The sequence below is a fragment of the Atta colombica genome, unplaced genomic scaffold (assembly GCF_001594045.1).
Source record: "Atta colombica isolate Treedump-2 unplaced genomic scaffold, Acol1.0 scaffold12, whole genome shotgun sequence".
NCBI lineage: Eukaryota > Metazoa > Arthropoda > Insecta > Hymenoptera > Formicidae > Atta > Atta colombica.
In genome coordinates this window covers 7,964,662-7,984,137 of record NW_017259206.1, presented here as the reverse complement: position 1 = coordinate 7,984,137, position 19,476 = coordinate 7,964,662, and the positions used below count along the sequence as shown (strand labels likewise).

General features: G+C 29.3%; 1 protein-coding gene across 1 annotated transcript in view; it reads left to right on the top strand.

The window, feature by feature from the left end:
- Positions 1-19,476, top strand: part of LOC108694506 (semaphorin-1A-like) — a 223,878-nt gene that overhangs the window by 151,557 nt on the left and 52,845 nt on the right. The window contains exon 5 of the mRNA XM_018204063.1: positions 10,136-10,306. Within this exon, the coding sequence (XP_018059552.1) occupies positions 10,136-10,306 (171 nt within the window). The remainder of the gene's footprint in view (positions 1-10,135; positions 10,307-19,476) is intronic.

Below are 19,476 nucleotides of genomic sequence, written 5' to 3'. Positions count from 1 at the left end.
AATTCTATATTTTATAAAATTATTATAAATATAAAAAGTTGCATTTTATATTTAAAATTTGTTTTTAGGGCAAATATATTACAACAACGTCTAAAATATTGAGTGTCCAATATTTATACAAAATAGGGAACATCTTTCTATGCAATATTTCAATATTGCATAGAAAAATTAATTCAATATTAATAAATCCGCGTTATACTATTCGAATTTTATGTATTTTCTTTGTATTCACTAATATTGAAAAACATTTCGTTCGCATTATAGCATAAATTACAACTTTATTTGCAGCTATAAATATTGTTACTGTTACTGCTCGATTTAATTCTCGTTCTGTTTATATAATACATGTAGGAGCTATTACAACGCCGCCACGCGATTACATATCGCAATTCATTAATACTTCAAAAATAATAAAATAAAGAGTCAAAATTTTTTTACTATTACTAGAGTCAAAAATTGTTTATATTTTATTATAAATATTGAAGTTTTTACTCAAGTTACAACACATTCTATTGCATGATGTTGGTGGTAATGTGACTGTAAGTATTATCGCAAAGAATAATAAATTTCTGGTACAATACTCACATTTTAAATACAACTGTAATGTTATATTATTACAATTTCTGAAATTATTCTAAGTTTATAAATAATTTATAAAAAAATCTGTAACATGCATACTTATTCCAATTATATGTTTAAATACCTACGTTATATGTCTTCTCTCTCTCTCTCTCTCTCTCTCTCTCTCTCTCTCTTTCTCTCTCTCTGAAATCGAATTATTAATAAAATATAATTTACATATCTAATATAATAAAAATATTATTTGACATAATAATAGAATTCTATACTAATTATAAAATTTAATGTTAAAATATTGTTCGATTTTAATTTATTTTTTTGTCAATTTCAACATTATTATTTATCTATCTTTTAATCTAAAAACGAACGAAAAATGTTGTTTGATTACATTTATCAGTAGCTAAACTTTGTAGTAATATCATAAAGAAGAAGATAAACTTTTGTCATGTCTCTCTTTCGTATGTTGAACAACGAATACGTTGTATTGTGTATAATCAATTTTAACAAGTTCAAACGTTTCATATCGTTATTTTCGTGTGCCCAAGTTTGCTCCTGTAGGAGTCTAGTCTTATGTTAGAATTAGGAAAGTTTAATCGAAACTATAGGGCGGAAACTTGTCGAACACTGGAAAAACTTTCATGGCAAGACGCGTGATGACCATAGCAAATTTAACCATCGGATGGAAGGTGTCACCAGCTGACGTCTTTCGCTAATTTGGAACATTGAAAAAAGTGAATTGTTTTTTGGTTTTCCTTCAGAAGAAAATCAATTTTCAAGGAACATCATCGTTGTGCGAATGAGTCGTTGTATAGAATAACACATTTGATAGAAACTGGACTCCCTTTGACATTTTCACAAAGAAAAAGAATCTTCAAATTGTCTATGGAAGCTTTCTTTATGATTCAATGAACATTTCCAATTATTTTATATAAAAAAGTTCTATGAAATAGAAAAAAAGTGTCATGAATTTTTAAATTGACAGAGAATTTTGTTGATGATTAATAATGTAAATGATAATAAAATTAAGCACATAGAAACCGTCGTATGATAGTCAGTGTCTATTGTTTTAGGTACAACTGTTAAAACATCCTTAGAAGAATATTCGAAAAATGCAAAAAACTTATTTAAATGACAAGTGACGATGGTAATTTTAAAAAAGCTAAATATGAAGAGATAAAAAGAGATATTAATTGCGTCCTTACGATTATATTGTAGTTTTTGTAAGTGGAAACTTTTCAAGTTTTATGTACGTATAACAGTATTAATAATAATATTGTAAAACAAAAGGCAAATAATTGGCAAATAGTAATTACCTATAATAAAAGATTTACAAAGTGCTCATAAAACTGCATCTAATATTGGACTTTAATGAAAGTAATATAGAATAGAAAACGATATAAATGTTTTAATAAATTTTCTGCATTATTTAATTGTAAAAATTTTCAAAATTGTTTTTATAATGAAACTTTATTATGAATAATATTGTCTTCACTTATATGTATATACATCGGGATTTTTAATTACATATATTTAGAAACAATAATTATTTCGTTATCTTATAATAGTATATTTTTTAGTTAAATATTTTTTTAGTTAGATATATTTTCCGAATAAAATTTTACAAAGGAATTGACAATGTATGATACATACAATACATACTGACAAAAATTTATTATAAAAAGGAAATGTAATACTATAAGAGACTGCATTTCTAGTCGAGTACAAAAATAGAAAAGTGCAGCGCGATTCTTTGTCTTGCAGAACAAGAATATCTCGAAGGTGCGGCATACAGTAAGAAAAGACCAAGAGTGCTCTGTTTCAACCGCGTTATTAAATTAAATACCAACTCGTGCAATATATACTCGCTACTGTACGGCAAACGACAACCACTCGCCGGTTAATCCGTGGGTTAAAGCAAAACCGTCTCCGCCGCCGGCACGGCGGAAAATTGAAAAGAGAGTCGGCTGACGTAGCTCGGCATCCCAGTCTGCAAAATTACACTTGTCTGACTTCATTCTGGGCACAATAGCAATGGAGGTAGTAATAGTGTGCAAGTTAATGGACAACGTTTAAAAATCCGTTATTGAAATTACCATTTGCGCGTGATCATCATCAAGAGGTCACGACAAAGAACTGAATTAGAAACAAATTAACATTTAATATAGGAGGATTTTAAACTATTCATTGTTTTTACTTTTTAAAAGTTTCAGGTTAATATTAGAATTATTTGATAACTGATAATTTATTATTTGAGAAAGGAAGATACAAAAAACTAAAACTGAAAATTTTTTATGAAATATGAAAATTATTACTTTAAATCATTTTATTATACTCTTAAAGTTTTCTAAAAACGATTTTTTATTAATAAATTAACAAACTTCAAAAATTATTAAATTTCCTGAATGTCATTCTAGAGATTTTAATTAAAAATCAACTACATTTGTTTAATTTTAGAGATATGCAATGATTTTTAACTTTTCGTGTTACTTTTATAAGATTGTATATTGAATTTTTAGAATATTTGCTTGACCAATTATCATTATTTAAAATTCTTTCGTCCTACACTGATGTGTGTGTGCGTGTGTGTGTGTGTGTGTGTGTGTGTGTGTGTGTGTGTGTGTGTGTGTGTGTGTGTGTAGTAAAAAGACATAAATGTATAATGTGTGATAATTAAACTAGAAATTGTTACTTGAATTTTAATCTATTACATGTAAATTTGCATATTAATAATGACGGTAAGCGAAGTTATAAATAAAGCGCAATATGTCGGAAAAGGGCGGTCAGTGGTGAGGACTCGCGAGCATTAGCGGTGTCTATAAATTCCAAACTTTGTAATGTAATTCAAACGGGACAAATGTAAGTTACTCCGACGCGACGCGGCGCATGGAATAATATATTATCGGGCGTCACGTGCTATATAATTTATTATTCGTTTCTTGTTATTCATTATTCAACACATTTGCCTACGTTTGTCTCAGATTATAATAACAGTATTAAATCGATCGACAATGGCAGTTAAATATGACTTAAGAAGGAACGCCAGGGTGATGAGGTCGGAAAATGTAGCGTGTTTTTAGCGTGCAATTATGCTGTTAATAAATTTATTTTGACAATTTAATTTGCTGCAAACTAAAAGTTTACATAAATACTATTATATTTAAAAAATGAATTCAAAAATATTAATTTTTTGCTGAGATATAAAATAAAAGAGATATAAAATTTTATATTAATAAATATATACATTTTGCTCTTGTATGACCGCATTTGGTAATTATCGATGTGTCATTTTTTTTTATCAAAGTTGAGGAGGCAAAGCAACTTGTTGGCGTGCCGCGAAAAAGTTTTTACGAAATGCCTACGACTGATGTCTATATAATCAAATTTATTCGCAGCTTTGACCGTATAAAACAAATTGCAGTTGGAAACACGTATATTCTACTTACTGCAGAAGTACAAATGTTTCACGGCACTTCGTCATACTTCCTTGGCACAATATCCTTGAATTACCCTCTATCTCATTTCTTGGTATTTCTGCTACAATAAAAAGGATGTTTAAATTGTGTTTCGCTAAAAACTTTCGGATTATCTGACTATAAATCTGTTTTTCACACAATCTATAAGGATGACGATACACTCTCAGGATTTCGTTTGAAAAACAATGAGAAAAAGTCTGTATATACTTATAGACTTATTGACATATTAATAAATAAGTTTTAAGCTGTAATTTTTAATTTACATTCAATAATCTTTAATATTAAATCTCTTTAATATTAATTATCTGCAATATATATTAATAGCTATCTGAAATAACAGAATTACAGAATATACAGTTTGTATAAAATATGTTTCCAGTAACTTTTACTTGAAATTATATTTCTTATTTGATTATAAATCGATTTCATTGTTTAATTATATAAAATCTACTAAAAAGAGACAGTTTAGTATCAAAATATCTTTACCAGATATCTTCTTGCTGTGTCGTCTTGAAATAATCTTGAATAACTTGATACAGGTTAATACTTATCACATCTTGCGCATTGCTCCAAGATATTAATCCGCGAGTAAAATAAATCGAACGATTCAGATATATTTTTGCCAAAAATAGTTAATAAAATTCCGATGCAGGATTAGCAGGCGCTATTATAAAGTGTATATGCCAGACACTTTAATTTGTCTAATATCATGCGTTTTAATTAAAACTTCTCGGTTTGAAAAGAAATTTTGATTGATTGCAAAAAGTGGATACTTAATTCTGTAGAAAAACGAATATAAAGGAGACTCGCGAATCTTTCCTTTCCGTTTATTCCCAGATAAGCACACTTCCCTGTTAGATCTTCCCTTTTCCCGCATCTTCTTCCCGCACCACCTCCTCGTCTGAAAGTTACACTGACAGGATCCAGTCGGAATATCCGAATCAAGTTCATGAACAAAGAGAACAAAAAATTATGGGAAGTTCTCGCGGCACCACATTGCGCCGCCGCGCAGTGCCGGTATGATGTCCCGAAGTCGAATTTATTCGCGGGTTAAAGCGTAAAATCGGCCACCACTGGCAGGCTCGAAATGGGCGAAATCATATTACTCGATGAATATGCAGTGCGATTTTGCGGTTGAAAGTTTTCAGTCGGTTGTAACTCGCCGTGCTGTTTCTGCTTCCGCCGCTCCCACCGTAATCCTAAAACTGACGGCGACGGCGACGGCCGGATGATTCGCACAGACGTATTCTAATTAGGACAAAAAGCGGAATACATCACGCGGCTGTTCCCTAAATCATATCCGTACCCGAAATACTGTTCGGCTTCTTAATTGATTCCTTTGCCGTCATTTCCGGGCGCTGCGGCAAGAAATCATTTAGGATCTAGAAATTAATTAAGAATCGCATAGCGAACGGCGATTAATTTATTTTGCGAATTAGTCGATTCTTTAAAAAGCAACGGCAGTATTGGACACTCAATTTATCTTGATATTGATACGATGGTTCGAGAAAAGTTAATTGATGGATTTTCGATATTTGCAAAAAGAGATTATGACATAAAGTGTAATCATACGACAGTAGCTCGATATGTGTAACGTTTTAACAACAATTTTTTGAAATATTTCAAACGTATGTTTACTGAAACATTTCTATTCAAAAAACTGTATTCCTTCCATACAATTCCAAACTAACATTTTTCCGGTTGATTATAGTCTAAAATGTCAATAAAATTGAATTCTGTTTTAGAAAAAAATTAAAATCAAAAGCCTTTAAAGATTTAAAGTAAAAGTACGAAACAAAAATAATTTCATAAAACAACTGTTTTCTATTGTGAATTGTTTTATATTTCTTTGTTTATATATTGATTATTGCTATTGAAATTTGATGTATAACAAATAATTTTGTTAACATTTAGATATTCAAGCTTAAAAAACCATGAATATATTATTAATGTTTCAAAATTATTTTTTTAAATATTTTACATAAAAATATTTTATTCTACAATTTTTTATGAGAAATTATATCTTTCATATTTTTTTATGACATAATTTTTTATTTATTTATTATTACAAAAATTATTATTATTATTACAAAAATAGAAATTTTGATTTATCTTTAATGTACATATTTTATATTATTATTTTTGATTTAGAAATATTATGTATATAGAAATGATAAAAAAAGAAAATAATTTATTCTATTTTATTTATGTATTTCGTTATTTTAGGAATTTTATTGATTAAGCGAAATTAGATTTAGGATTTTATCCATTTGAATAACGGCAAGCGTTCGAAGATAATTTGCCTCCCCGGATCATAATTCGATTTCTCTATCGTGCTAAATGTACCCTCGTTACCCAATTTCCTGATCGAGCTATCGCTTCGAATTACTATCTAATTCGTTATATTCGATAGAATCTATCATAATCCATTGGCTAAAAAAAATCATATACAATATGATAAAATTAAATCATCACGATAATTGGAAAGATATTTGAAATGAAATATTTAAAAACTAGAATGTTTTTAAAGTAAGTAATCTCATGAACATTAAAAATTCTTCGAACATCATTGGCAATATGCCTCTTAAATATTCCGGCTATGTGAAAAATGCATTTCTGTTGATATAACTTATCAATCGAGATAAAGTAAAGAGAGGTCAGCGGAAAGTTCTTTCTAAAAAAAAAACATCGACGAAAGGAAATTCTTTGTGAGAATATGCGGCTTAAACGTGCACGTTTCGTTGAGGCGTGACCAGCCGAAATTATCGAGGAAACTGGAATTTCCCGGTCGGCCATGAGACGTCGTAAAGATATAACGTAGCGCTGGCGAAGGAGCTGAATATAGCTTGTTCAAGGATTTCTGCTCGGCAGTATGCAGCTGTAGCTCCTGTCGTAACCTACCTTCCCTACCTATTTTACCTTCTCGCCAATCCTCACCTTCTTGTTGTTTCGCATACACTCCGTGTCTCTCAACATTGGCTTGAGACCATGAAACGGTCGGTTTAAACAAGGAGAACGAGCACGATAAGAAATAGTTTGATTTTTTAAACTGAATAATATATAATATCATAATTAGAATTGTATTTAACCTAGCTTTTTCTGTTGATTATTTCCTTGAAATAATTCATTATTCTAGTTTATTCTTTCCCGAATCACATCTACCGTCACATTTTCCTTTTCTGTTAAATAATCTGCGTTCTTCACGTAATGGTTTCGCGAAAATAATTTACATGTTAATTAAATATTTTTATCATACAGAACATTAATAATTATTTCTATTATAGTAATTATTTAGTTAGTTAAATCAAAATTATTTATTTTTATTGGTCAACATTCTATGTATTTATAAGAGACAAAGAAAATTTACGTTTTATTACACTGATAAATATAATTTTTATTTTAAATAAGTTGACTAAGTATATTTTTTGCTATTAATGTATATTAATTTTTGTCAATCTAATTTTTTACGTGCAAAAAGTTATACAGTAATACACATTACGATAGTAATACAATAATTAAATTTTTAATTAATTTGTCCTATCATCCGATATCAATGAATTTTTCCTTAAAATCGATTATATGTATGTATGTAGTACTTGAAATTAATTATTTATCAAATAAAATAAATGATTAATGAATATATTTTTTTCTGACGTATGTAATGAAGCACTGAATACAATAGTTGATGCTCCAGGCTTAATTCAGTTATATAAACGTTCCATTAACTTTTGTAATTAAATAGCCCGCGCACTAGCTATTTATGTTTGATATCGGTTAACAACTTAGAAATTCATTAGAGATATCTCATAGCCGTAAATAGTGTATTATTTTAGAATAGAAAAGTCTGCATAACGTATTTGAAATCATCACTCATAGCTCGACGTAATTAAATCGCACAGAAATATATTATACATATAATATTGATTAAGAAACACAACAATAAAATTATTTTAGAAGTGTTCCACATATTTATTCAGATCCATGTAATAAATTTATTTTACTAGTTATTAATTATTCTACAATAATTATAAATCAGCATTTTGGAAATTGTGTTATCACTTATATTATGGTGTAGCAATATTTTCAGTTCCCTACGTATATATTTAATTATAGTCCACACATTATCAGGAAGTAATTCATCTATATAAATCATAGATTTCTATTGTATTATAAATCAACTGATGAAAGACATGATTGATAGTGAACAATCTCTCTCATTAGATGCTTCTGACAGGTCTCAAGAAGGCCTACTAGAATTCCTGGTTCATCTTCTCAACGACAGAAACGATTGAAAGCTGAGCATACTGAGATACCTAACATACAAGAAGAGCTACAAAAAGTACTACATGAGAAAGTTGTTGAATTACATATCAAGATAGATCAATTGATTAAAGACAAGGTTAATGGTAAACAACCTTCGTCAAATGTTTATTAAATCTGAATCTGAAGAAGAAGATGAGTCTATGTCTACTAGAATTTCTGATCCATCTATTCACGACAGAAATTATTAAAAACAATCGAGTATACTAAGATACTTGACATACAAAAAGAGCTACAAAAATGAATACCTAAGAAAATTGTCGAATTACGTATTAAGATGGATCAACTACTGATTAAAATGGATAAGCTTATATCTAAGTCTAGAGTCTCTGGTCTATCTACTCAACGACAGAAAACCATTGAAAACAAATCAATATATTGACAATAAGATATCTGACACAGAGCTGCTAGAATTAATATATGAAAAAGTTAATAAATTATTTTTCTTGATGGATAATAACAAACAAGCAAGAATTGCAGAGTAGAAATTACAACCAAATTAACATAACCAAATTAGATAATATCATACAAATGGTGTAATCTTTTCTTACATTTTCTGCAAGAGATTACTAATTTAATATAGAAGTTAATATAGAAAGATGATTGCTCCAAAAATGTTCTTTTTAATAAAGCATAATATCTAAATATATTTACTAATAAACAAGTATAATATGTAAATGTATTCGAAAATGATTTACTAATAAAGAATAAAATTTCAAAAATCATAAGAATAAATTAAATTAACAAATTAATATAAAATATGAGAAAAATATGTATATCGAGGTCATACTGTATAGATATAAATGCATATATTACTGTTTAGAAACATATGTAATCGTTAAATTAATCCCAAGAGTTTGTGTATTTATTTTCTTTAAAATTTGAATTTTATCTGAGAGAGCACATACAAAATTTTATGTCTACTAACATTTGTTTTACAATTCAATCGTAAAATCCAAAAATCCGATTATCTCAAGCTCATTATCTTTTCGAATATAATCATAGTTTATTGTATAAAGTGTTTATAATTTTTTTTTGTAAAATCCATTTATCCTATCTAAGAATGTATTTGTATATAAGATGAGAATATATAATTGAAATGATGCAGATTGAATCTCAGAAATATAACTGCCTTACCGTTAGACGGATTATTATTCTCTGTATCAATGTAAGGACTAATAATACAATGTCATTCTCTTAGTCGGAATAGTAATGCGTATATCGATGACAAAGAGTCTCCCAAGTATATCATTATTATCACAAGAATGTTGTCATCGGATTAAGACTCAACCATTCACAACGCTACTCATTTATTCCACCGAGATTGCGAGAATTCAAAAAGATTTAACGTCACATTACATTTAATTCTCTAACACGTACAGCTCACGCGATATAAATTATACCTTAAAGTCGACTTTAACGTTAAGACGACTTTACATTTTTCACATATCCGGCTCTAAATCTGCCGAACGAAGCGCGTAACTCGCAAAATTAATGCGATACGGAGAATTATTAAAACGAGTCTCTGCTTCGCGCGAAAGCATGAGATAGTGGTGATATTCTTCGAATCGGTGTCTCCTTCTCTCTTATTGAAAGTAAGGGGATTGAGATCCGTTAAGACTCAATTTTCATGCAAGAGTATTAATCTTTGGCTGACCTCTAATCGGCTTTTGTTATACAAACTTGCGTACTTTGCGGTGTACGTGACGCAAAGTCAGCCGGGACCTGAAGTAGTAATGTTTGCTCGATCTTACCTATTTCAGAGATTGCAATGGTCTAGCACCGAGGCGCATCGCGAGCTTTGTTACTTGAAGGGCCGCAGCGACGACGAGTGCCAGAACTACGTGCGAGTGTTCGGCAGGCAAGGCCCTGATCGCTTTCTCGTTTGCGGCACAAACGCCTACAAACCGCTCTGCAGACAATTCACGATCAAGGTAAGCTCATAAGTTTCAAAACACACAGGTTGACTCTTAATTGCATGTCGAAACTTCAATGAATAAATTGAGAGAGGTTTCAAGACGAAATTGCAATTCTCTCTATGCTTTACATATATTGTAATGATTTCTTATGCAAATTGTGATTTTAAAGAAAATAATTTTCAAGTTGGATAATGGTTAATAGTATAGCCGTTTTGAATAACTTTTGATTAAATAAATTTTGTACATCATTAATCAGAATCAAGTGCATTGCAGTAGTGATTTATCAAAGTACGAGTAAAAAAGATTTTATTGGAAAAATAGAAAGTTATTGAAGTTGTTCAAGGTATAAAGTTAAATAAACTTTTTCTAAAATAAAGATTATATTTTTTAAAATAAAATATTGTGTTTTTGTTCACATTTTGATGGATGTTGGAAAGAAATGAATATATACATAAATTGACATATAGTACAATGTATTCAGAAAGTATGTAAACTTAAAACATAAATGAGATATTTCAATTAAAACATAAAAGAGATATGTCAATTTTCGGATTTGTCATTTAAAAATGTCGCTTTAAGAAAAGATTTATACTATTTCACACACACACACACACACACAAACACACACACACACACACACACACACACACACACACACACGCACGCACGCACGCACACACGCACGCACGCACGCACACACGCACGCGCGCGCGCGCACACACACACACATTCATAATCTTTTTTATTACACTATTAATAAAAAATAATCGAATAATTTTTGTATCATGTAGAATATTTATTTTTTATTGAGCGAAACGCTTCGAACATTTTCTGTTGTTTGTCACAAATTAAAGAATAAAATAATCTATATATAGTACAATATAAAAAATTTGTTTTATGCTCTAGATTTAAAAAATGAAATATTGACATGCAATTAATGATCCTGTATACTTTTCAACGTCGACACTCTTTCGCCTGTCAAGTGAATCGAGAAAAATATGAAGCGTATAACGTATCGTATAAAATCAAGCGATATTGCGAACGAATCTGTTAATGTGTAGAAGAACGAACGATTGACTTCGACAGGTAATTTTCTCAGAGAGATTCGAAAACGTATCCAGAAATTTAACCGCGCAATTGGTAAACCACATTTAACCCTTCGTGTTTGTAGAATATATACGGGAATGAGACGCCCCAGGGTTACCGCAATGGCATCGTTATATCCGTAACGGTATTGCTAACATTTCCTGAAAGTTTCATGCAATTCCGGCGCATGGCTTTCAAATTACATAACGCTTTCGTTGTGCATACGTGCCAGACTTGGAACCTTTATATGAGGAGTTGCAAAATATCGTAACGTAGCAATAACTAATAGTTATGTTTCATAATACTTTATTTTGTCGATCAGTTAAATTTGGTAGACATTATGAGTATACATTTAAGTAATAACGATTACTACTTCGCAAAGTTTATAATATAATACAAAAGAAGAAAGGAAGAACAAAATAGCTACTGTGTGTAAGTGAACAAAAATATATTTCAAAAATTAATAATTCTTTAATCATAAAAAGGTAACATATCAGTTTCTAGTTTTCTTCTAGTTTTTTAAATAAATATATTTTTTAAATATGTCATACAAGTGAGATGTAAAATTTGAGACAAAAAAGGAAAGTACATATATATGTACATATATTACACTTTGTACAGTTGAAGTGTATATATTAAAATAAAAGGAATTTGTACATTGAAAGGACAGAAATAACAGTAGAAAAATTATCAAAAGTATAAAGGAGAAAATGCGGAAACTCTATTCTTTAATAATTTTCTCCCTTGTTCTCAAGTACCTCAATTATTCGCTCTGGCAGTAATTTATAAAGTCTCTCTCTAGAATTTCTTATTATTCTAATGTTACCCATTTTATCTCGCGCGTCTTTGATTCATTAATAGCTTGAAATTGCTTTCCATCAAAATATACAATTTGTGTTAATATTAATCTGCAATAATATTCAATCTGGAAAATGCGCTAATCATTTTAAAATAAAAAATGTTTTTTTTTTTTTCAAAGATATTTTATAATTTTTTGTGCATTAGCATTTTCTTTTTTACACAATAAAATTTGTTCTAAGCAGTATGTCTCTCTCTCTCTCTCTCTCTCTCTCTCTCTCTCTCTCTCTCTCTCTAATTTATTTTTAGAATATAGAAATTAATAGTAGTAATTATTTTTTGTCTTAGATGAATTTGAAGTTATATAAACTTCTCATTATACTTTATTCCGATGCAAACTATCTTCGCCCATTTACTATCATATTCGTAATTGTCATTAATTACATAATAATGTAATGTAAGTGTGTTATCGTAGCAGTAATAATAAGTATCAGAATCATTAGATAGTTTTCCGTTTGTATCATGTTTTCTATTTGTTTTTTCTTGAATTTATTTATTGTAAACTATAAAAGATCGGCTTGATATTGTATTATCAGTGTTCTTTCCTTAACTATTTTTTTATTGAAGATACTCAAACTTCTGAAGAACGCGTCAGACATTTCTAATATTGATTGAAACAACAACTTGTTGAACAATTTTCATTGCACAAATACGCGAGTTAAAAGCGATTTATAAAATTATTTCTTTCTCTGAAAGTATTGTAAGAATGTTTTTTAAATCACAATTTTGATTGTGAAGTTTGATTTCGTTCGGATTCATTCAACTTGGAAAGCAAAGATTTCCCGTGGTAGTTAGTGATCGTAGTTAATTCATAGCGTATAAACGAGAAATCGAAAAAGGGAAATAATTAGCAAGTTTTGCGGGTGAATACTTTTCACTGGATATAATTAAAATTACCGATCGGATAAGTTTTTGATGCGGCGCTCTGAAAGCGGTGCTTATATATGTAGAGCGAACGCAGCAAGACGTCGCCCTGCGTCTTAATAATGGCACGTCGTGGAAACGCATCGTCATGGTGGAACGACGACTAAGGTAGGCGGTGGATATTGCAAAAGGAAAAAAAAAGGAAAAGTGGCACGAGGGCGTGATTTATCTGCTCGTATATCTTTTTCCTCCTTTTCTCCTTTCCCTTTCTCTTCTACTCTCTTTCTCTTCCTTTCTTCCGATCTCAAACAGATGACGGGATTGCTGCAGGTGCAGAGAGACTCGGTAACTGGTGTCAAGACGACGAGGATATATATCTTTGTTCGGATGCATTCATTTATGGTTGAATTTTCGCTTTATGCGAGCGAATTATGACATTATAAAATAAATGAAAAGCAGACAAATTATATTTATTAAACATATTTATTAAACAAATACATAAAAGTATTTTAATTGTCAAGTACTAATTATTAAAACTTTGAAGACTCGTAATGTATACATACCTTATATATGCTGAGATAAAGATTTCACTGCTAAATTCTGTTACAAGACCGTAAGTGCAAAAATACAAATATTCTATATAAAAATATTCATATCACATGAATAAACGTTGTATTCATATATAGATATAAAAATGTGTGAAGATTGTTATTAATTGGGTTTTAAAAAATGAAATCGCTACGTATAACATAGCGATTAAAAACATGAAAAATAATTATAAAATGCTGCTTTGTCTAAATATCATTATTTCTTCTTTGATGATCTATTTATATTCATTTTTGATAATTGTGGTTATTTAAATCAAAATAATACGGATTATTTAAATGAAAATAGTGCGAATTTCTTACAAGAAAAAATAAATAATTAGGATTAGATGTTTACATCCATGTTAAATGTGAGTAACGAATACGAAGATTAGTATCGAAAGCGAGTCTATCGTATACATGGCAGTGACATACGTAGTATGAGATTCGAATGTTACCGAGATCTTCCGGGGTAATCAACCAATGGAACTTCTAAAGTTCTCGGGAAGACGTATATCGAGTCTTCGTGGAAGTAACTAGCGTCTCCTTAGGATACCTTATCATTCTACTTCCTGAGCGAAAGGGAATTTATTTTCCAACGTAATACTCCTCGATTCGTGATGGAAAACTGATGCGCCGCCTTCTCACTTCTCTCACGCGAGGTCTAATTCCCGTCCACGAAAGCCAGCAATTTTTACTTCCGTATTATGCGCCATTAAAAACTCATCCGCTGCAACCATGTGCACGATGGCGAATAAATCATACGCAAAGTAGGTCTGCTTTTCGCCGGAAGTTTTCAGTAAACACGCAAGATTTACGTCACGAGAACTTTTGAGAGAGGAAAAAAAATAGAAGAAACCGAAAATTTCGTCAAAAATAAATTTCAACGCACGATTTGATTGAACGTGACGATGCAAGATTGCGCTGTTTACAATTGCAACGATCAATACAATGCAAGATACGTGGAAAAAATAGCGTGATACTCGCAATAAAACTCGCGTTGCAGATGGAGGATTTTACTGTTCTACTTTTTCGTCACTATTGTTATTCGCTACGCGGACAGATGACATTTTTCACTTGCATCTTTCACCATTTTTTTACAATTTATTGAAGATTCACATCTAGTAAAAATAATTTTTGAATAAACTACTATAGGCTTTTATATTTATTGATCAATAATTGCTATTTATTCGCATAGAATAAAATCCGCATAGAATAAAATTATTTTAGAATAAAAAATATTTTACGAAAACTTCAAATATGCGATTTTATCACTCGTAATTTATTAAACGTGCAACAGATTACATGGAAGATTTCAGATTATGATATACGATTACGAAGATTGGTGTTCAAATACTGAGATGCAACCTACTTCATTTTTACCGATTAAGTTACAGTATGTTTAAAGTTGATAAATTTTTATTAACTTTAAATTTTTATCTTATGACGTATATAAATCATCTAAAAGAGCAATTACATAAGCGATTATATAAGCAAGAAGATTTTGACATTTAGGAATAATGGGAAAATTATTTAAATTGCTCAGTAAGTTACATAAAATATCAAAATTATTTTAATCTTTTAAACACAGTATGATCATTCATATTATATTAATAGAGACAAACTAATAAAAGCAAATTTATAATTTTAATAGCATAGTCGTAATTTATGCAACTGATATTAATTTTGAAATCTATTTTTCTCATAAATAAAATTTTCTAAAGATATTTTACATCTTTGACGCATGTTTTTATATTCTACTTTTTTCAACGAGTAACAAATAATACGAACGTATTATTGTGAAAATACGTGGTTGTTGATTTAATTCTAACAAATGATAATATAATGCTAATATAAATAATAATGAAAAATTTGGTACGCTAACGAAATTATTTGTATTCTTTTGACATTTTTCTAATTACTCATTAGTTAATCGAGAATTTGTGTAACATTAAATAGAGAATACAAGAGACAATTTGTTACATTAAAAATTAAATTTTATTAATAAATAGCTATAAAAAATTTCTTTTGTATAATATTCGGAAGATTTAAACCGTGTATTTATAGTCATTGCAGAGATAAAAAATAATTATTTATTTGTATAAACAACTTAATAATAAAATATTTGAAAAGTGCGTGTTTTAAAGTTTAATGAGTGTATTTAAAGAGTGTGTGTTTTAAAGTTACGCGCAAATTATATTAAAATATGATAATATACGATATGATTTGCAAATATCATGACGTCTTGTAATACTTCTGGAAGATATTTAATACTGAGGAGTAAAAGCATCGCTATATGAATTACTAATTGAGCCAGGAACAAAGCGCGCTCTGGTTATGAAAGAAAGATTAAATACTATATAAGAATATAGTACCGTAACATCATTTTTTTGCGGTACTAACCAAGAATTGATTTTTTTATGGTAATCATTACCTCACTACTCGCTCTAATCAACACAGTCGAGTTAATATTGTAACAACAATGGAAAAAAACAATTTTTTCTTAGTGTTTACAGTCGACGAAATACAGTTAACCTGTATATTTAGTTATATCAATTAAAATTAATAAATATCAATTAAAGTTATATAAATTAAATCTCAGAAATGAAAAACGTTTTTATAAATATCGATGAAACAATTTATTGCAATGTAAGTGAGAGTAATAATAAAACTTGGAGAAATAATCGATTAATTGCAAATATATTTTTTTATTCGGCGAGATAACGAAATGAAACACGAAATGGATTGTAAATAAATTGATTGTTATATGTCGACTCGATTAAATCAAACACGCTTGGATTGTAATTTTAATATTCAAATATCGATATATATCAAATAAATCATGTTACAATCGATGGAAAAAAGCGATTGGAGAAGAAGAACAATGTGAAAGATGACGAAAATAAAAATAAATAAATTTTTAAAGAAGATTTGAATAAAATAGCAAAAGTTTGTAGGGCAATCATAATAAATTGGCAATTACAGCGAGATAATCTGTTGTTTGTATATCCCTAAGGAAAAGATTGTTGTGTTAATGAAAAATTTGCTGGTGCAACAAACTTCTCGCGCACAATATTGTAACGGTTTTCTTTTTAATCTTTATAAAGCAAGTTTGTGTACCTATCCGCAGTAACATGAATCTTTTATGCTACGAAGCATATCCAATCGACGCACTTTGTGGAGTCGATGGATAGCTCAATTTTTACTCACAACGGATATACGTTCCACGATTTCGACCTGAATTCGAACAAAGCTAATATCTCACAGTAATCGAATAAATTTCCAATTCTAGCCGCCTCATTTCATGGCATTCTATTATGGAACGACAATGAGACTATATGAGCAAAATCGTGACGTAATGAAAAATGAATCCAAAGTTCATCGAGATTTCTCGATAATTCGAAAATTCACCATAGTATTAATTTTAAGAACATTTAAAAAAGAAATTTGATGATATAAAAAATATATCTCTATAATTCTTTTTCATTATGAAATCATAAGTAACTAAATAAGGAAAATTTTATTTAATAAAATATAATAGCAAGAATAAAGATAATGAAGTGTATTCCACTATGTGAATAAATAAATATTATTATAACATTTTGAAAAATATTTCAATATAGTTTTATATAGTTTTTATTATATTGGATATATAATGTGTGTTAGATAAGTTTTCTTGTAAATATATAAAGTATTATCTATTGATTGAATTTGTTAAAAAAAAAATTTGTAACTGATTGTCTCACGTAACGTCATAAGCATCCAATTTGAACGTCGTACGAAATTCTTTAAGCGTCAATCTGTTTTAAAAAATAACCGAACTGATGTCTCTTGACGAAATCTGAAGGTTTCGTGATAGAGTAGTGAGTAGAATGGATCTCAATTGTCGTTTCCCGCCTAATTCTCACGTCCAGTTGAAAAAATTTGACCCGTGACTTCTATTCGAGTCACGCAGTCTGATATGGCATCCGAATGTAAGAGTCGTCTCTTTTGGTCCATCTTCTTCCTTTCCCAAGTCGCTCCTTCCGCCTCGTTTTCAACCTTCATGGTCACACCTTCTCCTCTCGTTCTCCCGTACTAAAGCGCTCTCTCGGTACGCCTTTAATACTCTATTCCCAAAGCATCTATTTCCGTGGCAGTCCTTTAGAATTTCTTTCGTTTCCCGCGCTACGCTCTTGCTACCGCTTGTCTTTGTGTTCCACCGGAATTCATTCGTCCCACGCCATTCCGGACAAGACACGGCAGTTTAGTCTCTTTCTGTCTTTCTTTATTTTTCTTTTTTGTATTTTTTTATGTATACTTTTTTCATATTACTCTGTCTAAATTCTTTTCCCTTCAATACTCTTTGAAATTTATACGCATGGCATGCAATATAAAATTTGATCAATATACGAGGACAAAATAATTTATATAGTTGCTTGCAAAAATAAAGACGATACGTAGTTCTGAATTTTTTAAAAAGACATTGAAAGTTTAAAATAATATATATTTACTATTTATGTTTAATTTTATATGTAAAAGGAAAATTAATGTAAGATTTTCTTTCAAAAGCAAATAAATGTATTAAATTCCATGTTATTAATTTAAAAAGGTAAAACTCTATATTTTTCTTACGTCGAGAGAAATAATTATTTTTATCATTTATGGTCAAAGTTTTTTATATAAATATATTTTTCTATCAATATCTTCTTTCTTTAAATTTGAATTTCAGACATATTTAAACTTAATAATAATGTTCAAATAGAGGAAAACACAGACTATTGTATTGAACTTGGTAATATATTTTTATCTTCCTACCCATTAGATATATTTTACACTGTGTGACGAATCGATATTTTTAGAAAAACGCTTCGTTATTCCAGCTTAATTCTGTGCTGCCGTTCACGTAGAATTTTTTTTTGTATCGTATATAAATTGCGTGCAAAAAATTGAATGATTATTATACAAGTTGATTCCCAAATAGGAGACATTAAGATACACTTATTTGATAGTTCTCATTCTCTCTTAAGTTTTGAACCGAAAGTCTATATAAGACAATATAAGATAATATCCGATCCAGTGGATATTAATAAATTTTTATTACTAATTATAAATTAATAATTAAAGACTAAGTTTCTCTTCCTACTGAAGCACATCTCAGAAACATGAATAAATAATTTTACCTTTATTTGATTTTATATGATCTTTATACACACACACACACACACACACACACACACACACACACACACACACACACACACACACACACACACACATTATTAATTTTGAAATTGAATATAGAATTAATTATAATATACTCAATTAGAAAGCTGCAACAAATAATGATCTTTCTTCAAATTTTACTCTATAATTATATTCATCTCACAATTAGAATTAAATATTAAACAAGAAATCTCTTTATAATCTCTTTTTTTTCGCCTTTTATAATAATTACCTTGTAGCTAAAATACCTTGTAATATTGTATGTCAACAAATGACATTATTTAACTGTTTAATTAATGTTTTTTGCAACTTTGTGTGTGTGTGTGTGTGTGTGTGTGTGTGTGTGTGTACATATAAAAACATACGAATTTATTACTAATTTGTAATAAATAATTGAATGTACACAATAATGAATTATTTAGTTGTTTGAAAACAAATGATTTTAATATTTAATCTTACTTTTTGTTTATTTCATGTTCTACATTAATTTTTTATCTTTTTAATTATTGCTCTCTATGTTTCTGCAAATTCACCGAAAGCTTCGTAGATTAATTCAAATTTGCATATATCTTTTTTACTTTTTATTTA